General features: G+C 38.1%; 1 protein-coding gene across 1 annotated transcript in view; it reads right to left on the reverse strand.

Moving 5' to 3' along the window:
* Window positions 1-22,943, reverse strand: part of LPGAT1 (lysophosphatidylglycerol acyltransferase 1) — a 107,949-nt gene that overhangs the window by 16,810 nt on the left and 68,196 nt on the right. Inside the window, exons 3-5 of the mRNA XM_004699868.2 lie at window positions 21,707-21,802; window positions 18,068-18,341; window positions 13,392-13,518 (exon numbers count right to left, since the gene is read on the reverse strand). Coding sequence (XP_004699925.2) covers window positions 13,392-13,518; window positions 18,068-18,341; window positions 21,707-21,802 — 497 coding nt within the window. The remainder of the gene's footprint in view (window positions 1-13,391; window positions 13,519-18,067; window positions 18,342-21,706; window positions 21,803-22,943) is intronic.

The following is a 22,943-nucleotide window of genomic DNA, read 5'->3' on the forward strand; positions in this document are numbered from 1 at the left end:
GCTATATCTTTTGATAGCCGGGCACCATCAGCTTTCTTCACATTTGCTTATTCACCCACTTTGTCTTCAGCGGTTGTGTCGGGAAGGTGAGCTAAAGATGATTTTTACATAGTATTTAAAACATGGTTATAAGGCTGGGGGTAGGGGGCAATGGGACTTTAAAAAGATAAGGCTGAATTAAAAACAGGAAGTTTGGGTTTACTAATGGAATTCTTAAAAGAATGAGATGAGGTGGGTGAAGTGTCTGTCTCTTTAATGGGAATGAGACTTGGTTTTGACAGAGGACTGACCTTGCGGGACTAGACTGGACATTCTCTTGCCAACAAAAATAGCCAGATGGCAGACTAAGTGCTCCCCCAAGCGCAATCATTTCTATTACTTTGTTTGGTCACTGTGGGCTTAAAATATTAAAGCAACTAATCCCCTAATATGGCAAAGTGTCAAATACATTGAATACCAGTCCTCTGGGAATCAAAAAAGAGAAATTCCTGTGAGATTTAAATAAAAATAAAAAAATCTGTTCTGAAATACAGAGTATTCAACCAAACCCCATAGAACCAACCAGACAAGAGCACTACAGAATAAGATAAAATGGCATTTTCACTAAAGAATGTAAATAATGGTGAGTGGCCAGAGGCCCCATACATACAAGTTAAAACGTTTCAATTTTTATGCCACCATGCCAAAACATGAGCCAACAAAGCTCAGGGCCAAACCTTCAATTCAATTATGCTAACAACATGTAAGAGCTAAGCACTGGAGATTGAGACAATGCAATAATCCCTGATTCTGAAAAGCTACGAGTCTAGCAAAGGGATGAGAAAGTAAAGGGATCACCTAAACCAGAACATTGCCCAAGTTGTTTGAAGAACTTGCTGTGAAAGCAACATGTATGTAGAGACAACACAGTACACCAAGAAAAATACAGCTTCCCTATTCTTTCTGTCCGGGAATACCTGCTCCCCAGATACAAACCCTGCCACCCATTTCTTTCATAAATAACTCCTTTTTAAAAAAAATCATTTTATTGGGGGCTTGTACAACTCTTATCACAATCCATACATCCATCGTGTCAAGCACATTTGTACATTTGTTGCCCTCATCATTCTCAAAATATCTGCTCTCCACTTAAGTCTTTGGTATCAGCTCATTTTTTCCCCTCCCTCCCTGCTACCCCCTCTCTCATGAACCCTTGATAATTTACAAATTATTATTTTGTCATATCTTACACTGTCTGACATCTCCCTTCACCCACTTTTCTGTTGTCCGTCTCCTAAGGAGGAGGTTATATATATATCCTTGTAATCTGTTCCCCCTTTCTATCCCACCTACCCTCCACCTTCCGAGTATCACCACTCACACCACTGGTCCTGAAGGGATCATCTGTCCTGGATTCCCTGTGTTTCCAGTTCCTATCTGTATCAGTGTACATCCTCTGGTCTAGCCGGATTTGTAAGGTAGAACTGGGATCATGATAGTGGGGGTGGAGGCAGGAGGAAGCATTTAAGAACTAGAGGAAAGTTGTAAGTTTCATCGTTGCTACACTGCACCCTGACTGGCTTGACTCCTCCCCATGACCCTTCTGTAAGGGGATGTCCCCAATCTGCACTCCCCCATTCACAATATGATATTATATGTTGTTCTTTGATGCCTGATCCCTGATCCCTTTGACACCTCCTGATCACACAGGCTGGTATGCTTCTTCCATGTGGGCTTTGTTGCTTCTGAGCTAGATGGCCACTTGTTTACCTTCAAGCCTTTAAGAACCCAAATGCCTTATCTTTTGATAGCCGGGTACCATCAGCTTTCTTCACCACATTTGCTTATGCACCCACTTGTCTTCAGTGATCATAATGGGAAGGTGATCACATAATGATATGATTTTTTGTTGTTGTTGTTGTTAATTTAAAGTTTTTGTTATTTGATGCCTGATACTTGATCCCTTTGACACCTCGTGATCACAGGCTGATATGCTTCTTCCATGTGGGCTTTGTTACTTCTGAGGCCACTTGTTTACCTTCAAGCATTTAAGATCCCATACGCTATTATCTTTTGATAGGCACCATCAGCTTTCTTCACCATGTTTGCTTATGCACCCATTTGTCTTCAGCTATCATGTTGGGAAGGTGAGCATCATGGAATGCCAGTTTAATAGAACGGTGTTCTTGCATTGAGGGAGTACTTGAGTAGAGGTCCAATGTCCATCTGCTACCTTAATACTAAACCTATAAATATATGCACCGATCTATTTCCCCATCGTCATATATATTTACGTATGTACATGCTTGTATTTAGACCTCTATAAATACCCTTCGCCTCCTAGTTCTTTCCTGTTTCCTTTTACTTTCCTCTTGCCCCACGATCATGCTCAGCCTTCATTTGAATTTCAGTAATTCCTCTCGGTTACATTGTCCTTGATCAATCCCTACCAGGCCTCTTACAGCCTCCTTGCCACTTATTTTGGATCACTTGTTGTTCCCTTGTCCATGGGTTGGTTAACACCAGTTCCTTTCCCCTGCCCTCCCCCTCTCTCATGTCCCCCCGGAACCATTGATCCCGTTGTTTTCTCCTCCAGATTGTTAATCCCGCCAATCTTATCTAGATAGACCTGCAGAGATAATAATATGCACATAAAAAACAAGACAGAGCAAGACAAATCAACAAAAGAAAACAAAGCAACAACAAAAAAACAATGACCGAAAAAAGAAAAGCCTGTAAATAGTTCAAGGTCTGTTTGTTGACCTTTAGGAGTGTTTTCCGGTCAAGTGTGATGGGGAGCCACGCTTGGCCCCAAAGTCTATTTTTGGTACACCCTCGGGACGTCCTTGCTCTGTTCTCCTTGCTGTTCTGTTGCACCCGCTTAGTGTTTTGCCTCGGTGTGGTGGGGAAATAACTCCTTCTTCATGTCAACTCTGTCCTTTGTTCTGTATGGTGTAATTTTCCAGGTGAGGTGACTGCTGGAGATAGCCATCAGCATTATGGGCACAATTAAGGACACTACCAGGGTTGGTGTGCTAAGAAGAACTCCAGCCTCTAGAAACTACTTGTTAACCACAAATGGGTTTCTGAAACAGACACCCTCATTCAGTTACCAGAAGCTTTGCTTGGAGCACGGTCCTAAGGAAGCTGCTCACACCTACTGGCTCAGCAACGAAAACGTATTATTCACAGCATCTCCCTGAAACTACTAGAAAAGCTTTAAAACACACACACACACACACACACACACACATCTCCAAATGCAACACTCCAGTGACTCATCAGATTGTAAAGTTATCCAACTTAAATTCAGATGCATAGACTGAAAGTATCTTAATAGCTGCGTTTATGTTATGATCTTGGCTCTTTACACGATGTTAGCAATAAAAAATTTTCTTCATGCATAATGTTTTACAAATATCTGAAAATAAATTAGGCATGTCTTCTGACTGGAAGATGAGGATTTTAACTTGAAAATGTTTCATGTCTTTTAAACCTTCATTAAAGAAACATAGAACTCAATCCACAATATCATCAAACCTCAGTCGGGGCCTTTAATTTGATGCTTCTAGCATCAAATAAGAAAGGTTATTATTTTTAAGAAGGAATGGGGGGAAAGCCCTACTGGTATGGAGGAACAAAAGAGCCGGTGCGTGCTGAACATTAATGAAAACAGTCAAGCAGAACTAAAACCCTGCAGATGAAACTTAATGTGCAGTTTTCTGTTTTCCAATTGGCAGCTTTGAATTGTGACTGAGGCTAACAAGTCCAGCCTGTTCCAGGGAAAGCAATAGAGGTAAGCAATAAAAAAAGAGAGATGCTAAGTCGAGAAGGAGGCAGGAAGAAGAGAGCTACTAGACAGCACAGTGCAGTAAAATGAGCAATAATTATAAATGATGATAAAGATGAGGCGTAGCATAAGAAAAACAAGAGATAGGATACACTGACTCTTTCTGCTTAGAAAACAAACAAACAAACAAACAAACAAGCCATTTTAGCTTAAGAATCCTCAGAGGTAATCTTATGATCTCTCATTCCCACATGAGTAATTTCGGGGCTCGAGCTGAAGGTGGTAAACCCTTAAGCATATATCATTAATACTTAAGCGCATAACCAATTAAATTATGACCAGTGTTTCCTTATATTGACTTTTATAGGCACCCTGATTTCAGAGACATAAGGAAATGTGGATCTCAGTTTATGAAATAAAAATGATTTCTGGTTTCTTATGTGGTCCCCAAAATATACTTCTGGTTCTAATAAGTGTCAGGAGTCTAATAAGTGGTTAAGCAGTGGGCTGCTAACTGCAAGGTCAGCAGTTCGAAACCACCAGCCGCACCACAGGAGAAAGATGAGGCTTTCTACGCTTGTGAAGAGTTTCAGACTTGGAACCCCAGGGGCAGTTTTACCTTTGCTATAGAGTCGACAGGAGTTGGAATGGACTCAATGGCAGTGAGTTTGGTTTTGAATAAATGATTATTTTATCTCTAGGGCATGGGCTTCAACTAGAACCTTTAAATTGATCAAATGCAATAAACATATAGGAAGTTTCACACTGACCATCATGCACATTGGATAAGAGAGGGACTTTGAAGGTAGCATGAAAAGGTGTCATTTGAGCAAAGACATGAAGGAATTAACCTTGCAGCATTCAAGGGCGAGTCTTTGACTGGGCGGAAACAGATAGTACATGCTTGGCATATCCACTGGCACCAAGAAAGCCAGTAGAGCTAAAGAGGAGTGAGCCAGGGGAAGGAGAAGGCGATGGGGTCAAAGGGGGAAGCAGGAAACAGGTCAGTCAAGCAGGGCCTTAGACACCCTAACACCTCTGAGCCTAAACACAACCTGGTCTAAGATTTTAAGAGTACTCTGGATACAAGGTTGGGAATACTTTCTAGAGGGACAAAGGTAAAATAGTTGAGAATAATCTGGGGATAATGTAGCAATTGAGGGCAGAGTAAGGTAATGGTGGCTTGGATCTGGGTGAAAAGTGGCAGATCCTGGATATATATTTGAATACAGAGCCAAAAGAATCTTTTCAATGAGTGATATGGAATGTAGGAGAGGGGAAAGGGTTATTTATAGTTCATTTTAAAATTAAGCTTATAACATTTCCAACTCATATGGAAAAGCAATCACAACAAAAAAACAAACCAACATACATACAAAAATACCCCAACAACCAGCTTCTTTGTTTGTTTTTCAACCAACTTTTATAGTTTATAAAAAATTATAAAACAACTAACCTTAATCCATCACTATGAAGCTACATAAATATTAATCCTTTACATATGCTACAAGCCCAAAGAGGCCTCAATAATAAATTCGCATTCCTGACCACACAGTTTAGAGTTCTAAGTGTATATACATAGCTATCTACCGACCTAAGAAAAACAATAGAAGAATAAACAAGACTAGCAGTTGGCTCTTTCAAAGAATTAATAAAATTGACAAACCAGTGCCAAAGGTAGCAAAGGAAGAGGGAAGATGCAAATAACAAAAATGCAAAATGAAATGAGCAACATCACAACAAAACCAATTGGAATAAAAAGGATATTAACAAAAAAATTATGAAGAGCTGTACTCCGACAAATTTGAAAACCTAGAAGATATGGGCAAATCTTTAGAAAAACACTACCTACCTAAACTGGCACAGACTGCAAAGTGAGTGGATCCCTAATAAATGAAACTGATCGAGTCATTAAAACTCTACCCTCTAGAAAAATCTGGGCCCACAAGGCTTCATTGGCAAATTCTACCAGATTATCAGAGAAAAGCTAACACCAATTCCAATTCCAGAATAATTCCAAATTATTCTGGAATATAGAAAGAATGGGATCATTCTGAATTTATTTCATGAAGCAAGTATAACCCTAATACCAAAACCAGGCAAAAACATCACTAATGGATGGATATATGTATATATATCCATCCCAATATCCCTTAGAGGCTTAGACATAAATAATCTTAAAAATCTTACACAATAGAACCCAGCAACATAAAATAATAATAATAATAATAATAAAATCATGAACCAGTGGTATATATGCCAGTTATGAAAAGCTGTTTCAACATGGAAAATAAAAAAAAACACAACATAATCCACCACATAAATAAAGCATTAAATGGGGGAAGAGATAATCCCTTTAACAAATAGTGTTGGCAAAGCTGAATATTCACTTGTAGAAAAATTAAACAGGACCCTGTATCTCACACCATACACAATTACAAAGTCAAGATGGATCAAACACCTAAATATAAAACCCAGAATTACAAAGATCAGCCATGAAAAATATGGACATATTTAGGGGTCTGAGTATACGGCATACATTTACTCTCAAACATAAATGAAAGCACACAGACAACATAAATGAGATATCCTGAAGATTAAGACCCTTACGTGCATCAAAAGATTTGCCAGAAGAGTAAAAGAGAATTTACAGACTAGGAAATATCTGGGGGAAATGACGTATCCGACAGAAGACTAATCTCTAAAATTTACAGAAAACTTCGACACCGCAACAAGGAAAAGAAAAATTATCTAATTTTTAAAAGGGGCAGAAGATATGGAGAAACATGCCATCAAAGACATGCAGGCGACCAACAAGCATGATGAAATACGACACATTAGTCATCAGAGAGAAACAGATTGAACTAGAAACAAGGAATCATCTTGCCCCAGTATAAAAAGCAAAGTTAAAAACCTAAATGAACCACTGTTGGTGAGGAGGTGAAGAGACACACTGCTGGTTGGACTGTAAATGGTGTGACCACTGTGGACAATATTATGGATTCTTCTTTATAAATTGGAAATAGGAATACCATATAATCCAACAATCCCTCTATTTGATATATATATTAAGAGGCGCAACACAAATACCTATGTGTACTCCCATGTTCATTGCAGCACTATTCATAATAGCATAAAACTAGAAGCAACCTGAATGTCCATCAATGGAAGAATAAACAAACTGTGGTGCATATACACAATGGAATACTACACAACGTTAAAGAAACATATTAATAAATCTGTGAAACTGCATAATGTGGACGAACTTTCAGGTCTTTATGCTGGATGAGATAAGTCAATCACAAAAGGGCAAATATTGTGTGAAACCACTATTGTAAAAAAAAGTCAAGAAAAGGTTTGACCTGGGGTGAGAGGGAAAGGGGGGCTAAACTACTAACTAGAGCTGCGGTTCTCAACCTGTGGGTCGTTCGCCCGACTCATAACAGTAGCAAAATTACAGTTATGAAGTACTAACGAAAATAATTTTATGGTTGGGGTGGGGGGGGCGGTCACCACAACATGAAGAACTGTATTAAAGGGTCGCGGCATCAGGAAGGTTGAGAGCCACTGAACTATAGGTAGACACATACTAAATGGCGAAGGGGAAGGCAGTGAAGGGGAAGACAGTAAAAAATAAGCAGGTCAGAAAAAAAAATGAGGTCAGGGGAAGATACTGAGAAGAGTCAGAGGTAAAGGCAACAATAGTCAATACGGTTACATATATAATACTGCAATAACGGTGAGCTAAGAGAAACAGGTGTGGGAAGCACAATGAGAGCATGTGCATGAATACAAAGTTCACACTAGAGAACATCTAATAACAATAAGGAAGTTTCATTCTTCCTCAAGAACAGGTTTGTCAGGGGATATCTGCAGATTGTATTTACCTTTCCTGCAAACACACCAGGAAAAGTGCTGGAGGATAAAAGAACAAAGTTATGAAACTTCTTTAACAGACCCAAACACCTTGAAGGAATGAGTCGTAGGGCCTGAGGCTCAGGACTACAGTTGTAGGGTATGGCAAAGGCAACTGGCAAAACAGAAATGTTGGAGACAGTGTTCTACAAATCTACACCCTACTTTGGTAGGTAGTGATTGCGTTCTTAAAAGCTTGTGAGGAGCCATCTAAGGTACAACTACTGATCTCTCTGTCTGGAGGAAAGAAGAGTGAAGACAAGAGTAGATTATGGTAATAATTAGTTGAATGGACTAGCAGACCATATGAATATTAGTCTCCATGACCCTGAGAACAGAAGAACTAAATTGTGCCGAGCTATATCTACCAACTGTTCTGAAAGGAAACAACTTTTCCCCCCTGGATGCAAATATTTTTCATAGTTACGTACTTTTATTTTTAAAAACAAATGTAATATTTACAAAGTTCACACTGTGAAATATTAAAGAGGCTTAAACTTTTATGAACATTCAACCTTAAACACATAAAATTTCAAGATGCCATCAGTTAAAAAAAGGATTAGATATTTTATGTTCTTTCATATTTGGCCTTTGAAATTCAGCACATATTATTCGCTGACAAAACATCCCAGATTAGACTAGCCACAATTTAAGTGCTCAATTTTAAGCTCCACATGTGGCTAGTGGCTCTCGTGTTGAACACCATTAGACAGCATGAATTTTAGCACTCATATATTCAATAAGCATGGAGTTCTATGGGTCAGGTGTTATTCTTGACATGTAACCGTAAACATGACAAAGTATCTGCCCTCAGGGAGAACTTATAATCAAGACAGGGAAGGCAGACAGAAATGAACATATCACTAAGATTTTTAACAGTGATTGTCTGAATTTTTGAATAAAGATGCTATCATCACCCTTTATACTTCATATTAATGTATTCAAAAATTAGGAGTCTCATACTTTTTCAAAATAAATATAAAACCTGGACCCTAAATAATACCATACCATTTTAAACAAATTACCATTTTGAACCCAAAACCAAAGATGATGTATCTGACTAATAATAGGATTGCAATCTGATACAACTACCCTGAGCCACTATTTGAATACACCTAGTAAAGGTAAGAAAGCAAATACCCTATGATGTGGCAATGCTAGGCATATCATATCTTAATTTAAACTCTTACTGTATGCTTAAGTACAAGAATGTGTATTACAATATTTTTTTTATTATTACAATATTTTTATGTTAGCAAAACGCCCAAGACAATAAGTACCCAACAACAGAAAATTGATAAATGATTTCATACAGTCATATGATGAATACAAAAGTTAAATAGCATCAACAGTTAGAATGAATGAAATAAAACCATAGATGTAAAAATAAAAAGATACACAGGAATTAATACAGTGTGGGGAAATATATCTTGTAAAATAATATTACCAAACCAAACTGAGTTGATTCTAACTCACTGTGACTCTCCAGGATAGAGCACACTGCTCTGAAGGGTTCCTTGACCATGAATCTTTACAGGAGCAGACGGCCTCATCTCTCTCCTGACCTTGTGGTTTGCGGCTCAACATGCTACTCATGGAACCACTAGGAGCCTTAAGATCACATCGCGGTTATATAAAAATCTAAGGCATACATACTGATATTATCTGGGTGTATGTGTAGTACAAGCATACAAACAGGACCGGGGGATACACAAATTTATGATGGCCATGGCTTTGTAGGTAGTAGGAAAAGGGTATGGAACTGGGAAGGGAAACAAGGAACTTCAATCTCACTAGAAATGTTTTATTTCTTTTTATTTATAAATATAACATGAAGCAAATGTTGACAGTTTTTCCTCTCCTGAAAATGAATATATGCGCCATAAAAATATTAATCAAATGTTCATTTTCTGAATTAATTTCTCCTTCAAATTGAAAATAAATACTTGCTAAATGTCCCCAAGTGAATGGTTTCTCTAAAGGAACCAAAATGCCAGTCCGATCAGATATGGGTGCAATGCCTGCTTTTAGCAGTCTGGCTAGGCCACTGCCAGCACACTATGTCTGTTTTGTGCGATTTATCCAAATGAAAAGACAACAAGCTACCTCTGCTTGTCAATGTCCGACCTAATTTGAAGTGATTCAGACATTTATATTAAGGACAGGAGTTTTTAAGCTTCTATCCCTGTAATTAACATCCAATCATGTTTAATTTTCCAATTAACTACTTTGAATAGCAGTGTGCCCATCACTTATTTAACAGGGATATGGCATCTTCCAGTTTGACAGCTGAAGAAGAGGAAGTTCTTTCCCATCAAGTGCTTTCTTCAGACTTGTCACTTTAAGTCAAGCTTTAATTTTAAAAAATCAATCATGTAATGACATGCTTACTAACAAAAATGTTTCTGACAAACAAGATATAATCCTGGGAAGGATGGAATAAGAAAAGACCATTTTTCTCTTAAAGTAATAATTGGCTTAGATCCACACTGGACTGGTTGAAAATCCATTCATACTTTCTATGCCTTGATTATAGATCTTGAAAGGAACCCTGATAGCATCACTGGTAAGTACTTACCTACGACTAGAAAGGCTGTCAGTTCAAACCCACAAAGTGGCTCTATTGGAGAAAGATTTAGCAATCTCCAATAAATATTACAGCCTAGACAACCCTATGAGCCAGTCTTATTCTGTCACATGGAGTCACTATAAGTTGAAAATAAATAAGTCAGTGGCACCTCCCATCAACAATCATCTCTTTTAATGGTAGCACTTCAGATCAGCAAGGTGCTTTGTAGTTCTTCACCAGCAAGTTCCCTGGTGCTTACAACAATCCATTCATGGAAGCCAGGAGTAGCAGCCTGGGGGCGGCAGGGGGATATGTATGTACTGAGTTTCACTAGAAATGTGGCCTGGGCACTTCTCACCATTTCCCACAAGATTTCTAAGGATTAAGTTTCAAGTGTCTGCCTGAAAAATTCAACTTTTGAAAGCAGCAACATCACACATGTGTAAGATAGGATCTAGTCTTAGAAATTTGCTTTCACTTATGTGGTATTTTAGGAAAATATTTCACAACATATATTAATGTGCATATGTGGGCTACATCTCTTCTGTCAATCTCAAAACTCAACCTAAGCCTAAGAAGTAAGATGTGAATTAAGAGTGTAGAAAAAACTGTTCCCAGAAGAAAGGGTAATTCATTTTGGCACTCATAAAGTGCACAACTGCATTTGTATGCTGTTTCCTAAGAGTTGGTACAGAAATCTAGAATCTTGTCTAGAACACCCTGCTGCACTTTTTGGTAATCTAGACACCCCTTTCCTATTGAAATAAAGAGCAAATGCTGCTTAAGCATTTGATATGAGTAGCAATTAGACACTGTCTATTAGACACACAGCATGAAGGAGGATAGTTTCTCTGTAGGGAAAATGCCTTCCTGTGCTCAGAGCTCTCCATTCATCAATTACATTAGTCCCAATGAAAGGAGTATCAGAGAAAGAAGAGATACAAAACATGGAGCTAAACTTCCCTGCTAGCCTTGACTATGATTTCCTAGAAGAGCAAGGAAATACATTAAGGAAATAATAAATGACCCAACCACTTGAATGTTAAATACATGATGTCAATTGTATTGTTTCCAAAGTGAATTCTGAAAGGAAGAAATGTTCCACGAGAACACAATACTCCAGCCCTCAAGAAGCCGAATGAATGTCTCTTAGGAAACACTCACAGGCTCGACCTGGGTGAGAGCAGTTACTGCCACTGCAACACTTATCTTGCACTGGAGAAAATTAACTCAAATATGCAGAAACTAATTACAAATGAAGTACTTATGAACTGTTAAATCTCTTCTTAGTCCATTTGTACTTTGTAGTTTTTTTTAGAAGAATACTTTCCTTTAATTATTACTACTTCTAAGTTTGTTTGGATTTAATCTGCCTTTAAAGTAGAACTAGTATCCAATGATTTGGAGGAAAACACCTAAAGTAGCTCTTTTATAACCTTCTTCCAGGAGAATAGAACTGTCTTGGAAGAAGGACAGTCAGAATGTTCCTTAGAAGTGAGGAGGGTTGAGACTTTGTCTCACATACTTTGAACATATTATCAGGAGGGACTGGTCCCTGGAGAAGGACATCATGCTTGGTAAAGTAGAGAGTCAGTAAAAACGGAGGAAGACCCTGAAGGAGATGTATTGACACAGTGGTTACAGCAATATGATCAAACAGCAGAGTCTCCAAGGATGACTCAGGAGGGGCAGTGTTTTGTTCTACTGTACATATATAGGGTCATTGTGAGCAGAAATAAGTTCATCCACACCTAACAACACATCACCTAATGTTCTACTAACTACTGATAATAATATGACCTTCATAACAACAATATAACCTTCTACTATTACTTCTTTCAAAAATAGAGAAACTAAAATATGTGAAATATTTTAAGTGGGGTCTTTTAAATGTTGAACATAATGGAATTCTTTCTGACTCTACGAGTTTGCACTTAATTATAGCCCCAGTCTAAGAACCTTTAGTTTTTATGACACGGCCCTGCTTAATACTCACCTTCATGAAGAGGTCAATAAAGAGATGGGTGCTATAGCAAAGTGTAGTGAAAAAACAAGATGTTGTTTGGCTATTAGAAGGAATAGTATCTGGGGTCTCTAAGGCTTATCTTCAAACAAGCAGCCATCTAAGTGAGGCATCAACTAAATTCACAAGGAAGAAGTATACCAGCCTGTGTGATCCAAGGATTGTATATAATAAAATCCAAATCCAAAGGAGGGAGTGGTATTAGAGCTTAAATGCTGACCACCTGGTTTGCAGAAGGCTCTGGATCAGTGGTTCTCAACCTTCCTAATGCCACGACCCTTTAATACAGTTCCTCATCTGGTGGGGACCCCCAAACATAAAATAATTTTCATTGCTACTTCATAACTGTAATTTTGCTACTGTTATGAATTGTAATGTACATATCTGATATGCAAAATGTATTAGGCGACCCCTGTGAAAGGGTCATTCAACCCCCCAAAGGGGTCGCGACCCACAGGTTGAGAACTGCTGCTCTGGATGAAAGTGGAAGCCCAAAATCCATTTGCAGTGTCCACACGTGGATTAAGCCTCTAGTGAATCCCCTCCATTCATAGTGGAGGGATGTGAACAAACTTGCTATCAGAGTATGTTGCAAACTTGATTACTGCAGATCTATTTAGGTTACAATGTAATACTCTATCATTTGATCTCCCTTTTGACTCTTTTAAAAGTTGTTTCAGCTTTCAATATTTGCTGCTTTCTTTGTGATTAAGATTTTTCTATTATTTTGTCTAGTCAATGTTGTTGGATTATGTTTTTTGCTTTGTTTCCTTTAGATTTGGATTATATTATTTACAATTCTTGGACTACACAGGCTGACGTGCTTCTTCCAGTAGACTTTGTTGATGCCTCACTTAGATAGCAGCTTGTTTGAAAACATGCCTTTATGATGCTCCTTTTGATAGCCAAGCACCATTTTGTTTGTCATTTTCAGGGGCCTTTAACACTCAGTACAAAGAACAACTTTATATGAAAGTTCATATTAAAAAATTCAACATCAGAGTTACTTCTGAGCCAATTATTTCCACTAAGTAAAAATTAAATGTCAAAATATGCATACATTCCTGTGGTAGGCCTATGTTTGTTACGTACTGACCACTTGCATCATTTCCTACCTGTAATGTACATGTGTGACTGTTGGTTTCCTGTAGCCAAGGATCCAGGTTTGAATATCTAACGGTTCCGCTTTGGGATAAGCAATAGTAGCATCTATCACCCACTGGAGGCCTTTTGGTTTGCTGTCTAAGAACAAAGAAAAAAGTGACTTCAAACTGGGTTGATTTTTATATCATTTGCAGTAAATACCATGGCATAGGTTACTTGAGCAGTGCAAAACATACTGATATACTTTCTGCTGTAAAAAAAAATAATAAAGGATGAACTTGGTGCTGCTGTTCCATATGATACATACATGATGAGATTAAACATTTCCTATTTGATTATCGAATGGGCGAATCTCTAACTGATAACAGGTCTATGATTTGCTGGACAGGCATCATTCAAGGAGTCACTATAATCACAATACAATTATGCACTATTAAAATCGAATTTGTATTTTATCACTCATATAAAAAACTGGCTTATGAAAAACTCAGAAGCTAAAATGGGAAACAGCCTTCAAAACAAAATAAGTCTACTCACTAAGTATAACTTATTAATACAAAGACTAACATTTATAATATTGGGAAATAAATAAATACTAGAATAAGGTAACAAAAGGAGTAATTTTATTGAAATATACTATTGTTAGTGGTTGTTCTTGTTTATAACAAAACAAAACAAAACAAACACTCCCCCAATTTTCACAAGAGTTGTAGGCAAATAAAGAATTTAATCTCCCTGCACAACAGGTAAGTACTATTGGGGAGAGGGAACCACCAGGAAGTTCTATTTACTCTAATCATTTGAATACTGTTTTTATTTCCCCACATGGAGCAAAACGTTGAGCAAAATCTGAGAGGGGAATCCTCAGAGAATGCTGACAGGCAGACTTTAAATCGCAACCATTGATTCTTTGTGTAAAGTATCTGAGAGATTGGTAAAAAGAAAATTCATTTTTAAGGAATATGCCTAAGTATGCATTAGAAATCAATGGCATATTACTTTAGTATGGCAAATTATGAAAAATTGACTTGTTTTGAAAATTTTATAACATCCTGAAAGTAAAAAAATATATAAAAGAAGTTAAAAAAACAGTAACAATAAAAATATTGCTAAAGGAGCAGTTTATAGAAAGAAACACATTTTAAAAAATAGCCAGATAAGCATGCGGAAATACTTGGGATAAAGTATACTGAAGTCTCTAACTTATGTTAAGGTGTATCAAAACAAACAAACAAACAATACATCCAAGAGGTACTAGACAATGGGAAAAACAAGGAGAAAGAGGTGATGAGCAAGCGTGATAAAAGAAAACGCTAGTTGTAAAATATAGCTGGTCAGTCAGTGCCTGGATGATCACTGCCCAATGCTTACAAGTTTTATGTATGTTTGAAAATAATTTTTTATAACTTTTATTCATCCTAATTTCCAAATTTATTGAGCACTAATTTTTTTATGTTGGATTTTTCTAGTTCAGTGTTGGAAATTTTTTACTAAAAGACGAGGAACAAAATCTCTGGAGTTCAGTTCAAATTATGTTATGTAACCTAATAAACAACAACTAATCCCTTTAAACAGACGCAATTTAACTTCGGCACGCGTCTAACACATATAATGAAACACGAAAAAGTGAATCTAAAAGCACTAGAGAAAATAAAATGCAAACAAAATACCAAACTGTGGAGGAGAATTTTGTCAGAGAGGTAAGTTCCTGTTTTTCTACCACTTCTTAAGGCTTTCCTAAGCTGCTATAATGCAAGTGTTAACCACAACGACGGACTTTGCTTCGGTTACATGAAGGCATTCCGCTGAAGAACAAATACCGCCTTCCTTTATTCGCGTACAATAAGTAAGACAACTGCCCCTATGTCTGAGACTTAGGACTCCACCAGTGTTGGCTGCGTGGACGATGTAAAACACAGCACTTTATTAGAACAACAAATTCCATTCGGAAGACCTTTGCCTTCAAGCTTTGGCTTGACTGACATTACCAGTGTCTCACCAGCAGTGAAGCTATTCTGAACTTTCATTTTCTATTAAAAGACTCTTTCAAATTGGCTTTTTAATAGATGATGAAAGATTAAGAGAGCTGACTGCCAAGCAGCTGCTTGGGAGGGAAAAAAGACCGAGACCGAGAGAGAATCGCAGTGAAATCTCAGAGGCTTTCTTTCTATGGCCGGTCCTTACTGCCCTTTAGAAACACATATTTCTGTGAGTGGAAAATTTTCATTTTCTCCCCTAAAGGCTATTAGACAAAACAGCAAAATATTACTAAGGAAACAGGGTGAGTAACTTTCTTTCCAAGGTTTAATTTACCATTGACCACTAAATGATAGCATAGTGGTGTCTTATAGAAACTTGTTGAAAAGGGCATTTATAGAGGTCTAGATAAAGACATGTACATATGCAAATATATTTATATGAGGATGGGGAAATCGATCTATGAGCCTATATTTATAGGTTTAGTATTAAGGTAGCAGAAGGACATTGGGCCTCCACTCAAGTACTCCCTCAATGCAAGAATACTTTCTTCTATTAAATTGGCATTCTATGATGCTCACCTTCCCGACACAACCGCTGAAGACAAAGCGGGTGAATAAGCAAATGTGGTGAAGAAAGCTGATGGTGCCCGGCTATCAAAAGATATAGCGTCTGGGGTCTTAAAAGCTTGAAGGTAAACAAGCGGCCATCTAGCTCAGAAGCAACAAAGCCCACATGGAAGAAGCACACCAGCCTATGCAACCACGAGGTGTCGAAGGGATCAGGTGTAAGGCATCATCAGAACAAAAAATCTTACCATAGTGAATGATGGGGGGAGTGCAGAGTGGAGACCCAAAGCCCATTAGTAGGCCACTGGAGATCCCCTTGCAGAGGGGTCTCGGGGAGGAGATGAGCCAGTCAGGGTGCGATGTAACAACGATGAAAAATATAACTTTCCTCTAGTTCCTAAATGTTTCCTCCCCGCTCCCACTACCATGACTGGAATCCGACCTTGCAAGTCTGGCTAGACCAGAGGATGTACACTGGTACAGATAGGAACTGAAAATACAGGGAATCCAGGGCGGATGAGCCCTACAGGACCAGTGGTGTGTGTCAAAACAGGGAGGGTAGAGGGAGAGTGGGTAAGAAAGAGGGAACCGATTACAAGGAACTATATGTGACCTCCTCCCTGGGGGACGGACAACAGAAAAGTGGGTGAAGGGAGACGTCAGACAGGGCAAGATATGACAAAATAATAACAATTTATAAACTATCAAGGGCTCATGAGGGAGGGAAGAGCTGGAAGGGAGGGGAAAAATGAGGACCTAATGCCGGGGGTTTAAGTGGAGAGAAAATGTTTTGAGAATGATGAGGGCAATGAATGTACAAATGCGCTTTACATAATTGATGTGTATATGGATTGTGATAAAGAGTTGTATAAGTCCCTAATAAAATGATTTAAAAAAAAATAGAAACTTGTTCAAAAGTGCCTCAAACTGTTCGTACAACATTTCCTCTACAACATTCAAGGTTATGTTCCACAGATCCTTGCTTTCTTGAATGTGATTTATTTTTTCCTGGTCATAAAAGCTGTAGTTTGTTTTTTAAAACTGAGAAAATTCAAAAAAGCATCAAGCAATAGAGATAAATCATCCCAAGAAGCAAGCACAGTGACCATTGGGGCGCCAAGCTTGCCGTTCACTCATTCCCTGTTGCTGATATATTTGAGCTCATACTGCTTTCTCCCCACCCCACTGACATCCTTAAAACCTCTGGTCTTGAGTCCGTTTTGCCTCGTTGGAAATAGAAGCATTACCGCCAAAGTTTCAAGGCTGTAATCTTCAGAAAAGCAGCCTGCACATCTTTTCCCCCACAGAGCAGCTGTTGGGTTCAAACCACCACTCGTGTGGTAAGCAACCAAGAGCTCAACCACAGACCTGACACTCGTCAATAGCATACCACAAGCAATTTTCCCAGCCAATAAAAGCTCTCCATAGCCATCATTTTAATGGCTGTAACTCTACTGATTTTTAATGTTTATTCTCTTCACTGGCCATTAAGGTGATTTCTAAATTTTTTGCTATAAATAACACTGTGATATACTTTTTGTTTTGTTTTTATTTTTTAGATTACTTTCCTTGATAAGTATTGTTAATAGTAGAATAATGAGACATTTATCAATCTTAAGGTATTTAACAAACTGAACCAAACTGCACTGAATTGATTTACTATATTAACACAAAAACATTCCTTAAAAATTAGAAACTAAGTGAAAAGGACATCATTATTATATCTACCCTAAAAAGTGTATCAGCCATGTCCATACTTCTATCTCTTAATATAGCAATTCTATTTGGGGATTTATACTACAGAAATAGTTACTTACACACACATATACACACACACACACACACACAGATTTACAGGTATGTTTCCTGCAGCAATGAGAATGGCCAGAAGTATATGAGGAAGCAGGGCAAGGGAAAGGCATGCTTCTCTTCATATACTTCTGCATTCTGTCAATTAATTACTGTAAACATACATTTCTTTTGCAAATACAAGTATTATTCATAAAGATATTTTCCTTCAGTATATTTCTATTTTACAAAAACACTATAAATTTAAAAAGTCACCAATGTACCATCTTGAAAACTCCAGGAAAGCTTTTCACTTCCATGAGGGGAAAAAAGAAAGCTAAAACCCACCATACCTGGTTGTTTAGCATCCCCTCCTGCTGGAATTCCATTTTCCTGCCGTTCTACAAGTGTACTCAGAATAATTTTTGTGGCCCCAATCCTTGGCAGGGTGACGTGTGTAAGATATGGCAAGTTATTTTTCTTGGCAAATGCCTGACTCGTCTCTCTCCTCTTCCTGAGGAAGCCCCCTTCTGGAAACAAAACAATCCACTTTCGATCTCGGCTCCTGTAATTGTTTTCTAGGTGCTTCTTGAGAAGCTGCAGCTGGTGGTCACGGTGAGACTTTCCCTAGAAGGTACACACACACATAATAAGCTGGATATGTCTTAAGGGAAAATGCCATACAACTAAACACAATAAACAGCTTCTCAATTAAAAACTAATTGCAGAATAGATAGTTTTTCTCACCTGATTCCTATTTTGAACATAACAGTCAAAATACAGATGTTATTAGCATTTACATAAACCTCTCTTTTTTTCTGAAAGAAAAACAAATCGCTCTGATTGCTGCTGAAAATTCATGCATTCATCAACCCAGTAACTACTGATTGACTATCCACTACCTGCCAGGCATTGGAGATATGGGAATAAATAAGAGGTCTCTTCAGAGCTTCTACTCTAGGGACAAAGACTGCGGAGCAGGAGTGCACACTCAATTCATGAAATGTATTGGGTAAGAGGTTAGAGAGGGCCAAGAGGGGTCAGGGAATGCTCTGAGGAGCTAACCAGTTATGTTAGGGAATAAGGCCTGTGCAGAGGAGAGGGAAAGTGTCCCTGACTGTGAGAACACAAGGCCTGCCAACCTAAGGTGAGAATCAGGTTAGCACAGTCCGAGGACAGTGTAGCTGAAACTCAGCGTGAGGAAGACAGTGATAGGAGACGAAATTGGAAAGGGAAGCAGAGAAGAGCCTTTTGCATGATTGCAAGTCTGAAGACATGTTAAGAGTTTTGAACAAGAAAATCTCAAAATCTTATTTAAAGTTAGGAGACTATTCCAGTAGTCTCAAAAAACCAAAACCAAACTCATCGCCATCAACTTGATGCTGACTCCGAGACCCTGAAGGAGAGGACAGAATGGCCCTTGTGAGCTTCAGAGACTATTTAATGGGCGTAGAACGCCCCATCTTTCTCCTGAGGAGCAAGCAGCTGAACGACCATGTGGATTGCAGCCCAATACATCACCATTACCCCACCACAGCGATTTGATTAGGATGTATTGGCATAAACTGGCCACATTCAGGACAAACATCGAAGGTGGTGATCATACAATACAGTGATGGACTAAGGTCTCATTTGTGAGGGACAGAAGAGAGAATGTCACTTAGAAACTGTTAAGATCCAGAAAAATTTGTAGGAAGAACTCACAACTATTTTCACATGTTCTTCCTTTCAGGCCGATCAATTTGTTCATTTTTTTCCAGCCAACACAATTGCAGAAACTCTTCCAAATAATTAGCATGCTTTCAGTCTTTAGATCACATATACTCCAAATATAAAACAAGTTATGCATTTTCTTAACTGTTTACTATACTGAACCAATTCTGATTAAAATCGCTATTATGTTGCCAAGACAACTTGTAAAATATTTTTACTCTTCTTAGAAATATGTCAAAATGGTCTCGAAAGAGCAGAAAATGTCCCCAGAGATCTTTTTTCCTCCACTTCCTTCAATTAGTATAGATTTTTATTATTAATCTGTCAGGGGGGAAATGCTACTCTTTAGAAATGAATTTATAACTCTCTCAGATATTTTCAAATGTAGTCCTTCAGCATACAAAAGTTTACTCTGTAATTAACAACTGTTTGGGGATACATAATTTTTTACATTTATCTTCCTCAAACAAAAAATTCATGGCTGGTGAGTTGGTTGTGGCTCAATAATCCTACAGGACAGAGCAGAACTGCTCCACAGGGTTCTGAAATGAAATCGTTATGGGAGCAGACAGCCTTATCATTCTCCCACAGAATCCAGGGCTCCTTCACCCCCTCTAAGCATACTGATAAGTTAGTATAATTTAGCCTCTTCTTGTTGCCTAAGAATCACCACTACAGTCAATTGTTTTACAGTGAAACCTGCAGAAGCTGGAGCCTGTGTAAGGCAGAAACCTGTCAGAAAAGGAAAACAAACGCACATATTTTTCACTTACAGAGAGCAATGAAGTAGTAAGCCTGCACTCTGTCAAAGGCAGAAGCCTTAGCAGACCTGGAAAAACAAGGCAGCTCCATTGAGTTCTGATGCTCACAGGTTTCACTGAAGTACGGTATAAAGTCAATATTTTCTGACTCCCGTGATGTTCAGGAATAAGCTAGTTTTCCCACTGACTACCCATAGACTCGGAAACCCTACATGAATCAGAAACAGGTCAATGGCAGTGGGTTTGGTTTTTTGGTTACCCTGGACAACTGCCGTTACTGTGTGATTTGGAGCATCCAGAACAGAATAGAAACTGCCTCACAGGCTTTCCTAAGCTGAATCTTTGTAGGCTTTCCAGGGGATGGTCTGTGGTCTTCCTCAGCAGTGCTGCTCTGAGATCGGAGATCAGGCTGCTGGAAGAGTAAGTAGTTCTGACTACTGCCTATTTTGGTTTGACCTTGTGGCCAATTCCCACTGGCACTCCTTCCTGAGGTTCCAGTGCTACCTTCTACTACCACTGCCATTCATCTCTCTGTCAGAAGACGTCTCTGGGCACAACCAAGAGGATTTCCAAAGGAAACAATATAGCTATAGGACAGGCGAAAAAATTACTATGTTCTATACATAAATGTCTTGTATGTGTACTTTATGGAAGCATGTCCACAGAGTTCAGAACTTTTTCTGAATATATAGTTATTACAAGAGGCTTAATTTTATTCACCAGTTATTCCTTAAGTACTTATTATATGCCAGACAAAGTACATGTAATAAATTGAAGTAGCTAAGTATATAAAAACCAAATAAATGTGGTACTATCATACATTAAAAAGTCATGAGTATCATACTTAATATAATAATCTCTCCATTGGCATATAGAATCTCAAGGGATGCTTGCTAATTTAGATACCTTCTGAATCATATAAAAATGACTAATAAGTAAAATTAATAGTGATAATACAAATGATGATGTTGGTGGTAATCAAGACACAAATGATGAAGGAGGCAGGAGATAGTTCTAAGTTCTTTAGGGATATATTACTTAATTTAATCCTCACAGAGGCCCAAGAGTGGAGAGTGTTACCTATAATAATCATTTGGAAAATAAACTAAGAATTGGGTTAACGAGGATATGTGATAACTCACTGCCACAGACTCAATGTTGACAGCCCCGTGTTTCTCCTGCAGAGCATCTGATGGTTTAGAACTGCTGACCTTGCAGTTAGCAGCCCCGAGAGTAACTACTAAGCCCGCAGTTAAGTGCTTGCAACTATATTCTTTAGGTAGGGCAGGAGGGCAGAGGCTAGAACATCTGCATTGTTAGTCTTTTGAGACTTATGTATACTCAAATTCAGACAAAAGTAAATGCTTTAGGGGAGTCAAGGGTCAAAGGACTATGAGATACTAGAACTGGCTCTTGCTATTATATTTGGTCTTGTTATGCCTTCTTTTAGAATCAAGGGTGTTTGATAAGGCTATTACCACGACCCCAGCCCCCCACCCCCCGAAAAAAGTTACTTACCTGTCTTATAAAGAAGTCTCCATGAATTAGAGAAACAATTCCAAAATTTGTATACTTAAAAATATGATCCATCAACCACATCATTTGAACAACCACCTAAAATAGTTAAGAGAAAGAAATAATTGAATGTTGGTTAGAAGAAACCTGACTAGTTTAACCAAGGTTCCATGTTATAAATATAATCACCCAAACATAGTCAATCTAAATACCTTAAACCTAACATTATAAAGGTTCATCCAAAAGTTTATGAAAAATAGAATTAAATAGGTAACAGATTTTTTACCATGAACTTTTAAAGCCCCCTCAAATTTCTGTGAATACATTTATTAGAGGAATCGACCTTAAAAATTAGAATAAACAATCTGGTGATTCTTATATAATTTCTAAAATGATTTTGGAAAAATACAATAAAATAGTTAAAATGATCAAGTGAGGGCCATATGTTTACTTTAATAACTACTAAAACTTTTTCTTTACAATGTTATATTTAACCTCAATGCCTAGGATAATGTCTAAAATAAAAGAATATTCAACTGCTCAATTCATAAATTGTCTATAAATCCTATTACATTATTCAGCATATTGGTTTGTTTATTCAAAGTCATATTCCTTGCCAGCATAAAACTATTTAGAGTCTCAATTCTTAAATGCAGATATACTAATCCATTGCCAGTAAGTGTGAAAACCCACAATGAGAGCAGACAATGTTATTTCTAGAAAACTTCAGAATGAAAAGTAAATGTAAACTGGGGTCTAATTAATGGATTGGTTAATTGTTCTTCCCTGCTGAGGAAATAGCATTCCTTGTTCTGAGCCTCAGGTAAAGAGAAAGCTATAACTTCAATCAAGAATGCAACAGAGGTCTACTATAGCTCCCATAGCAACAATGAATATAAGCATCATCTCTAAGAATTAAAACATGAGAACTTATACAAAAAATTCATGGGAAAACAGAACTAAGATAACAGCATTTTCGAAGCTTCTTTGTATAAGGAAAAGGCTAAGTGTTGACACTTTTATAATTAAAGGACATGTGCTCCACTCCACACTCCCCCCATCATTCACTATGGTAAGATGGGGGGAGTGCGGAGTGGAGACCCAAAGCCCATTAGTAGGCCACTGGGGATCCCCTTGCAGAGGGGTCTCGGGGAGGAGATGAGCCAGTCAGGGTGCGATGTAACAATGATGAGAAATACAACCTTCCTCTAGTTCCTAAATGTTTCCTCCCCGCTCCCAC

The sequence above is a fragment of the Echinops telfairi genome, unplaced genomic scaffold (assembly GCF_000313985.2).
Source record: "Echinops telfairi isolate 266 unplaced genomic scaffold, ASM31398v2 ScPeMD7_7424;HRSCAF=8462, whole genome shotgun sequence".
In the NCBI taxonomy this organism is placed as follows: Eukaryota; Metazoa; Chordata; class Mammalia; order Afrosoricida; family Tenrecidae; genus Echinops; species Echinops telfairi.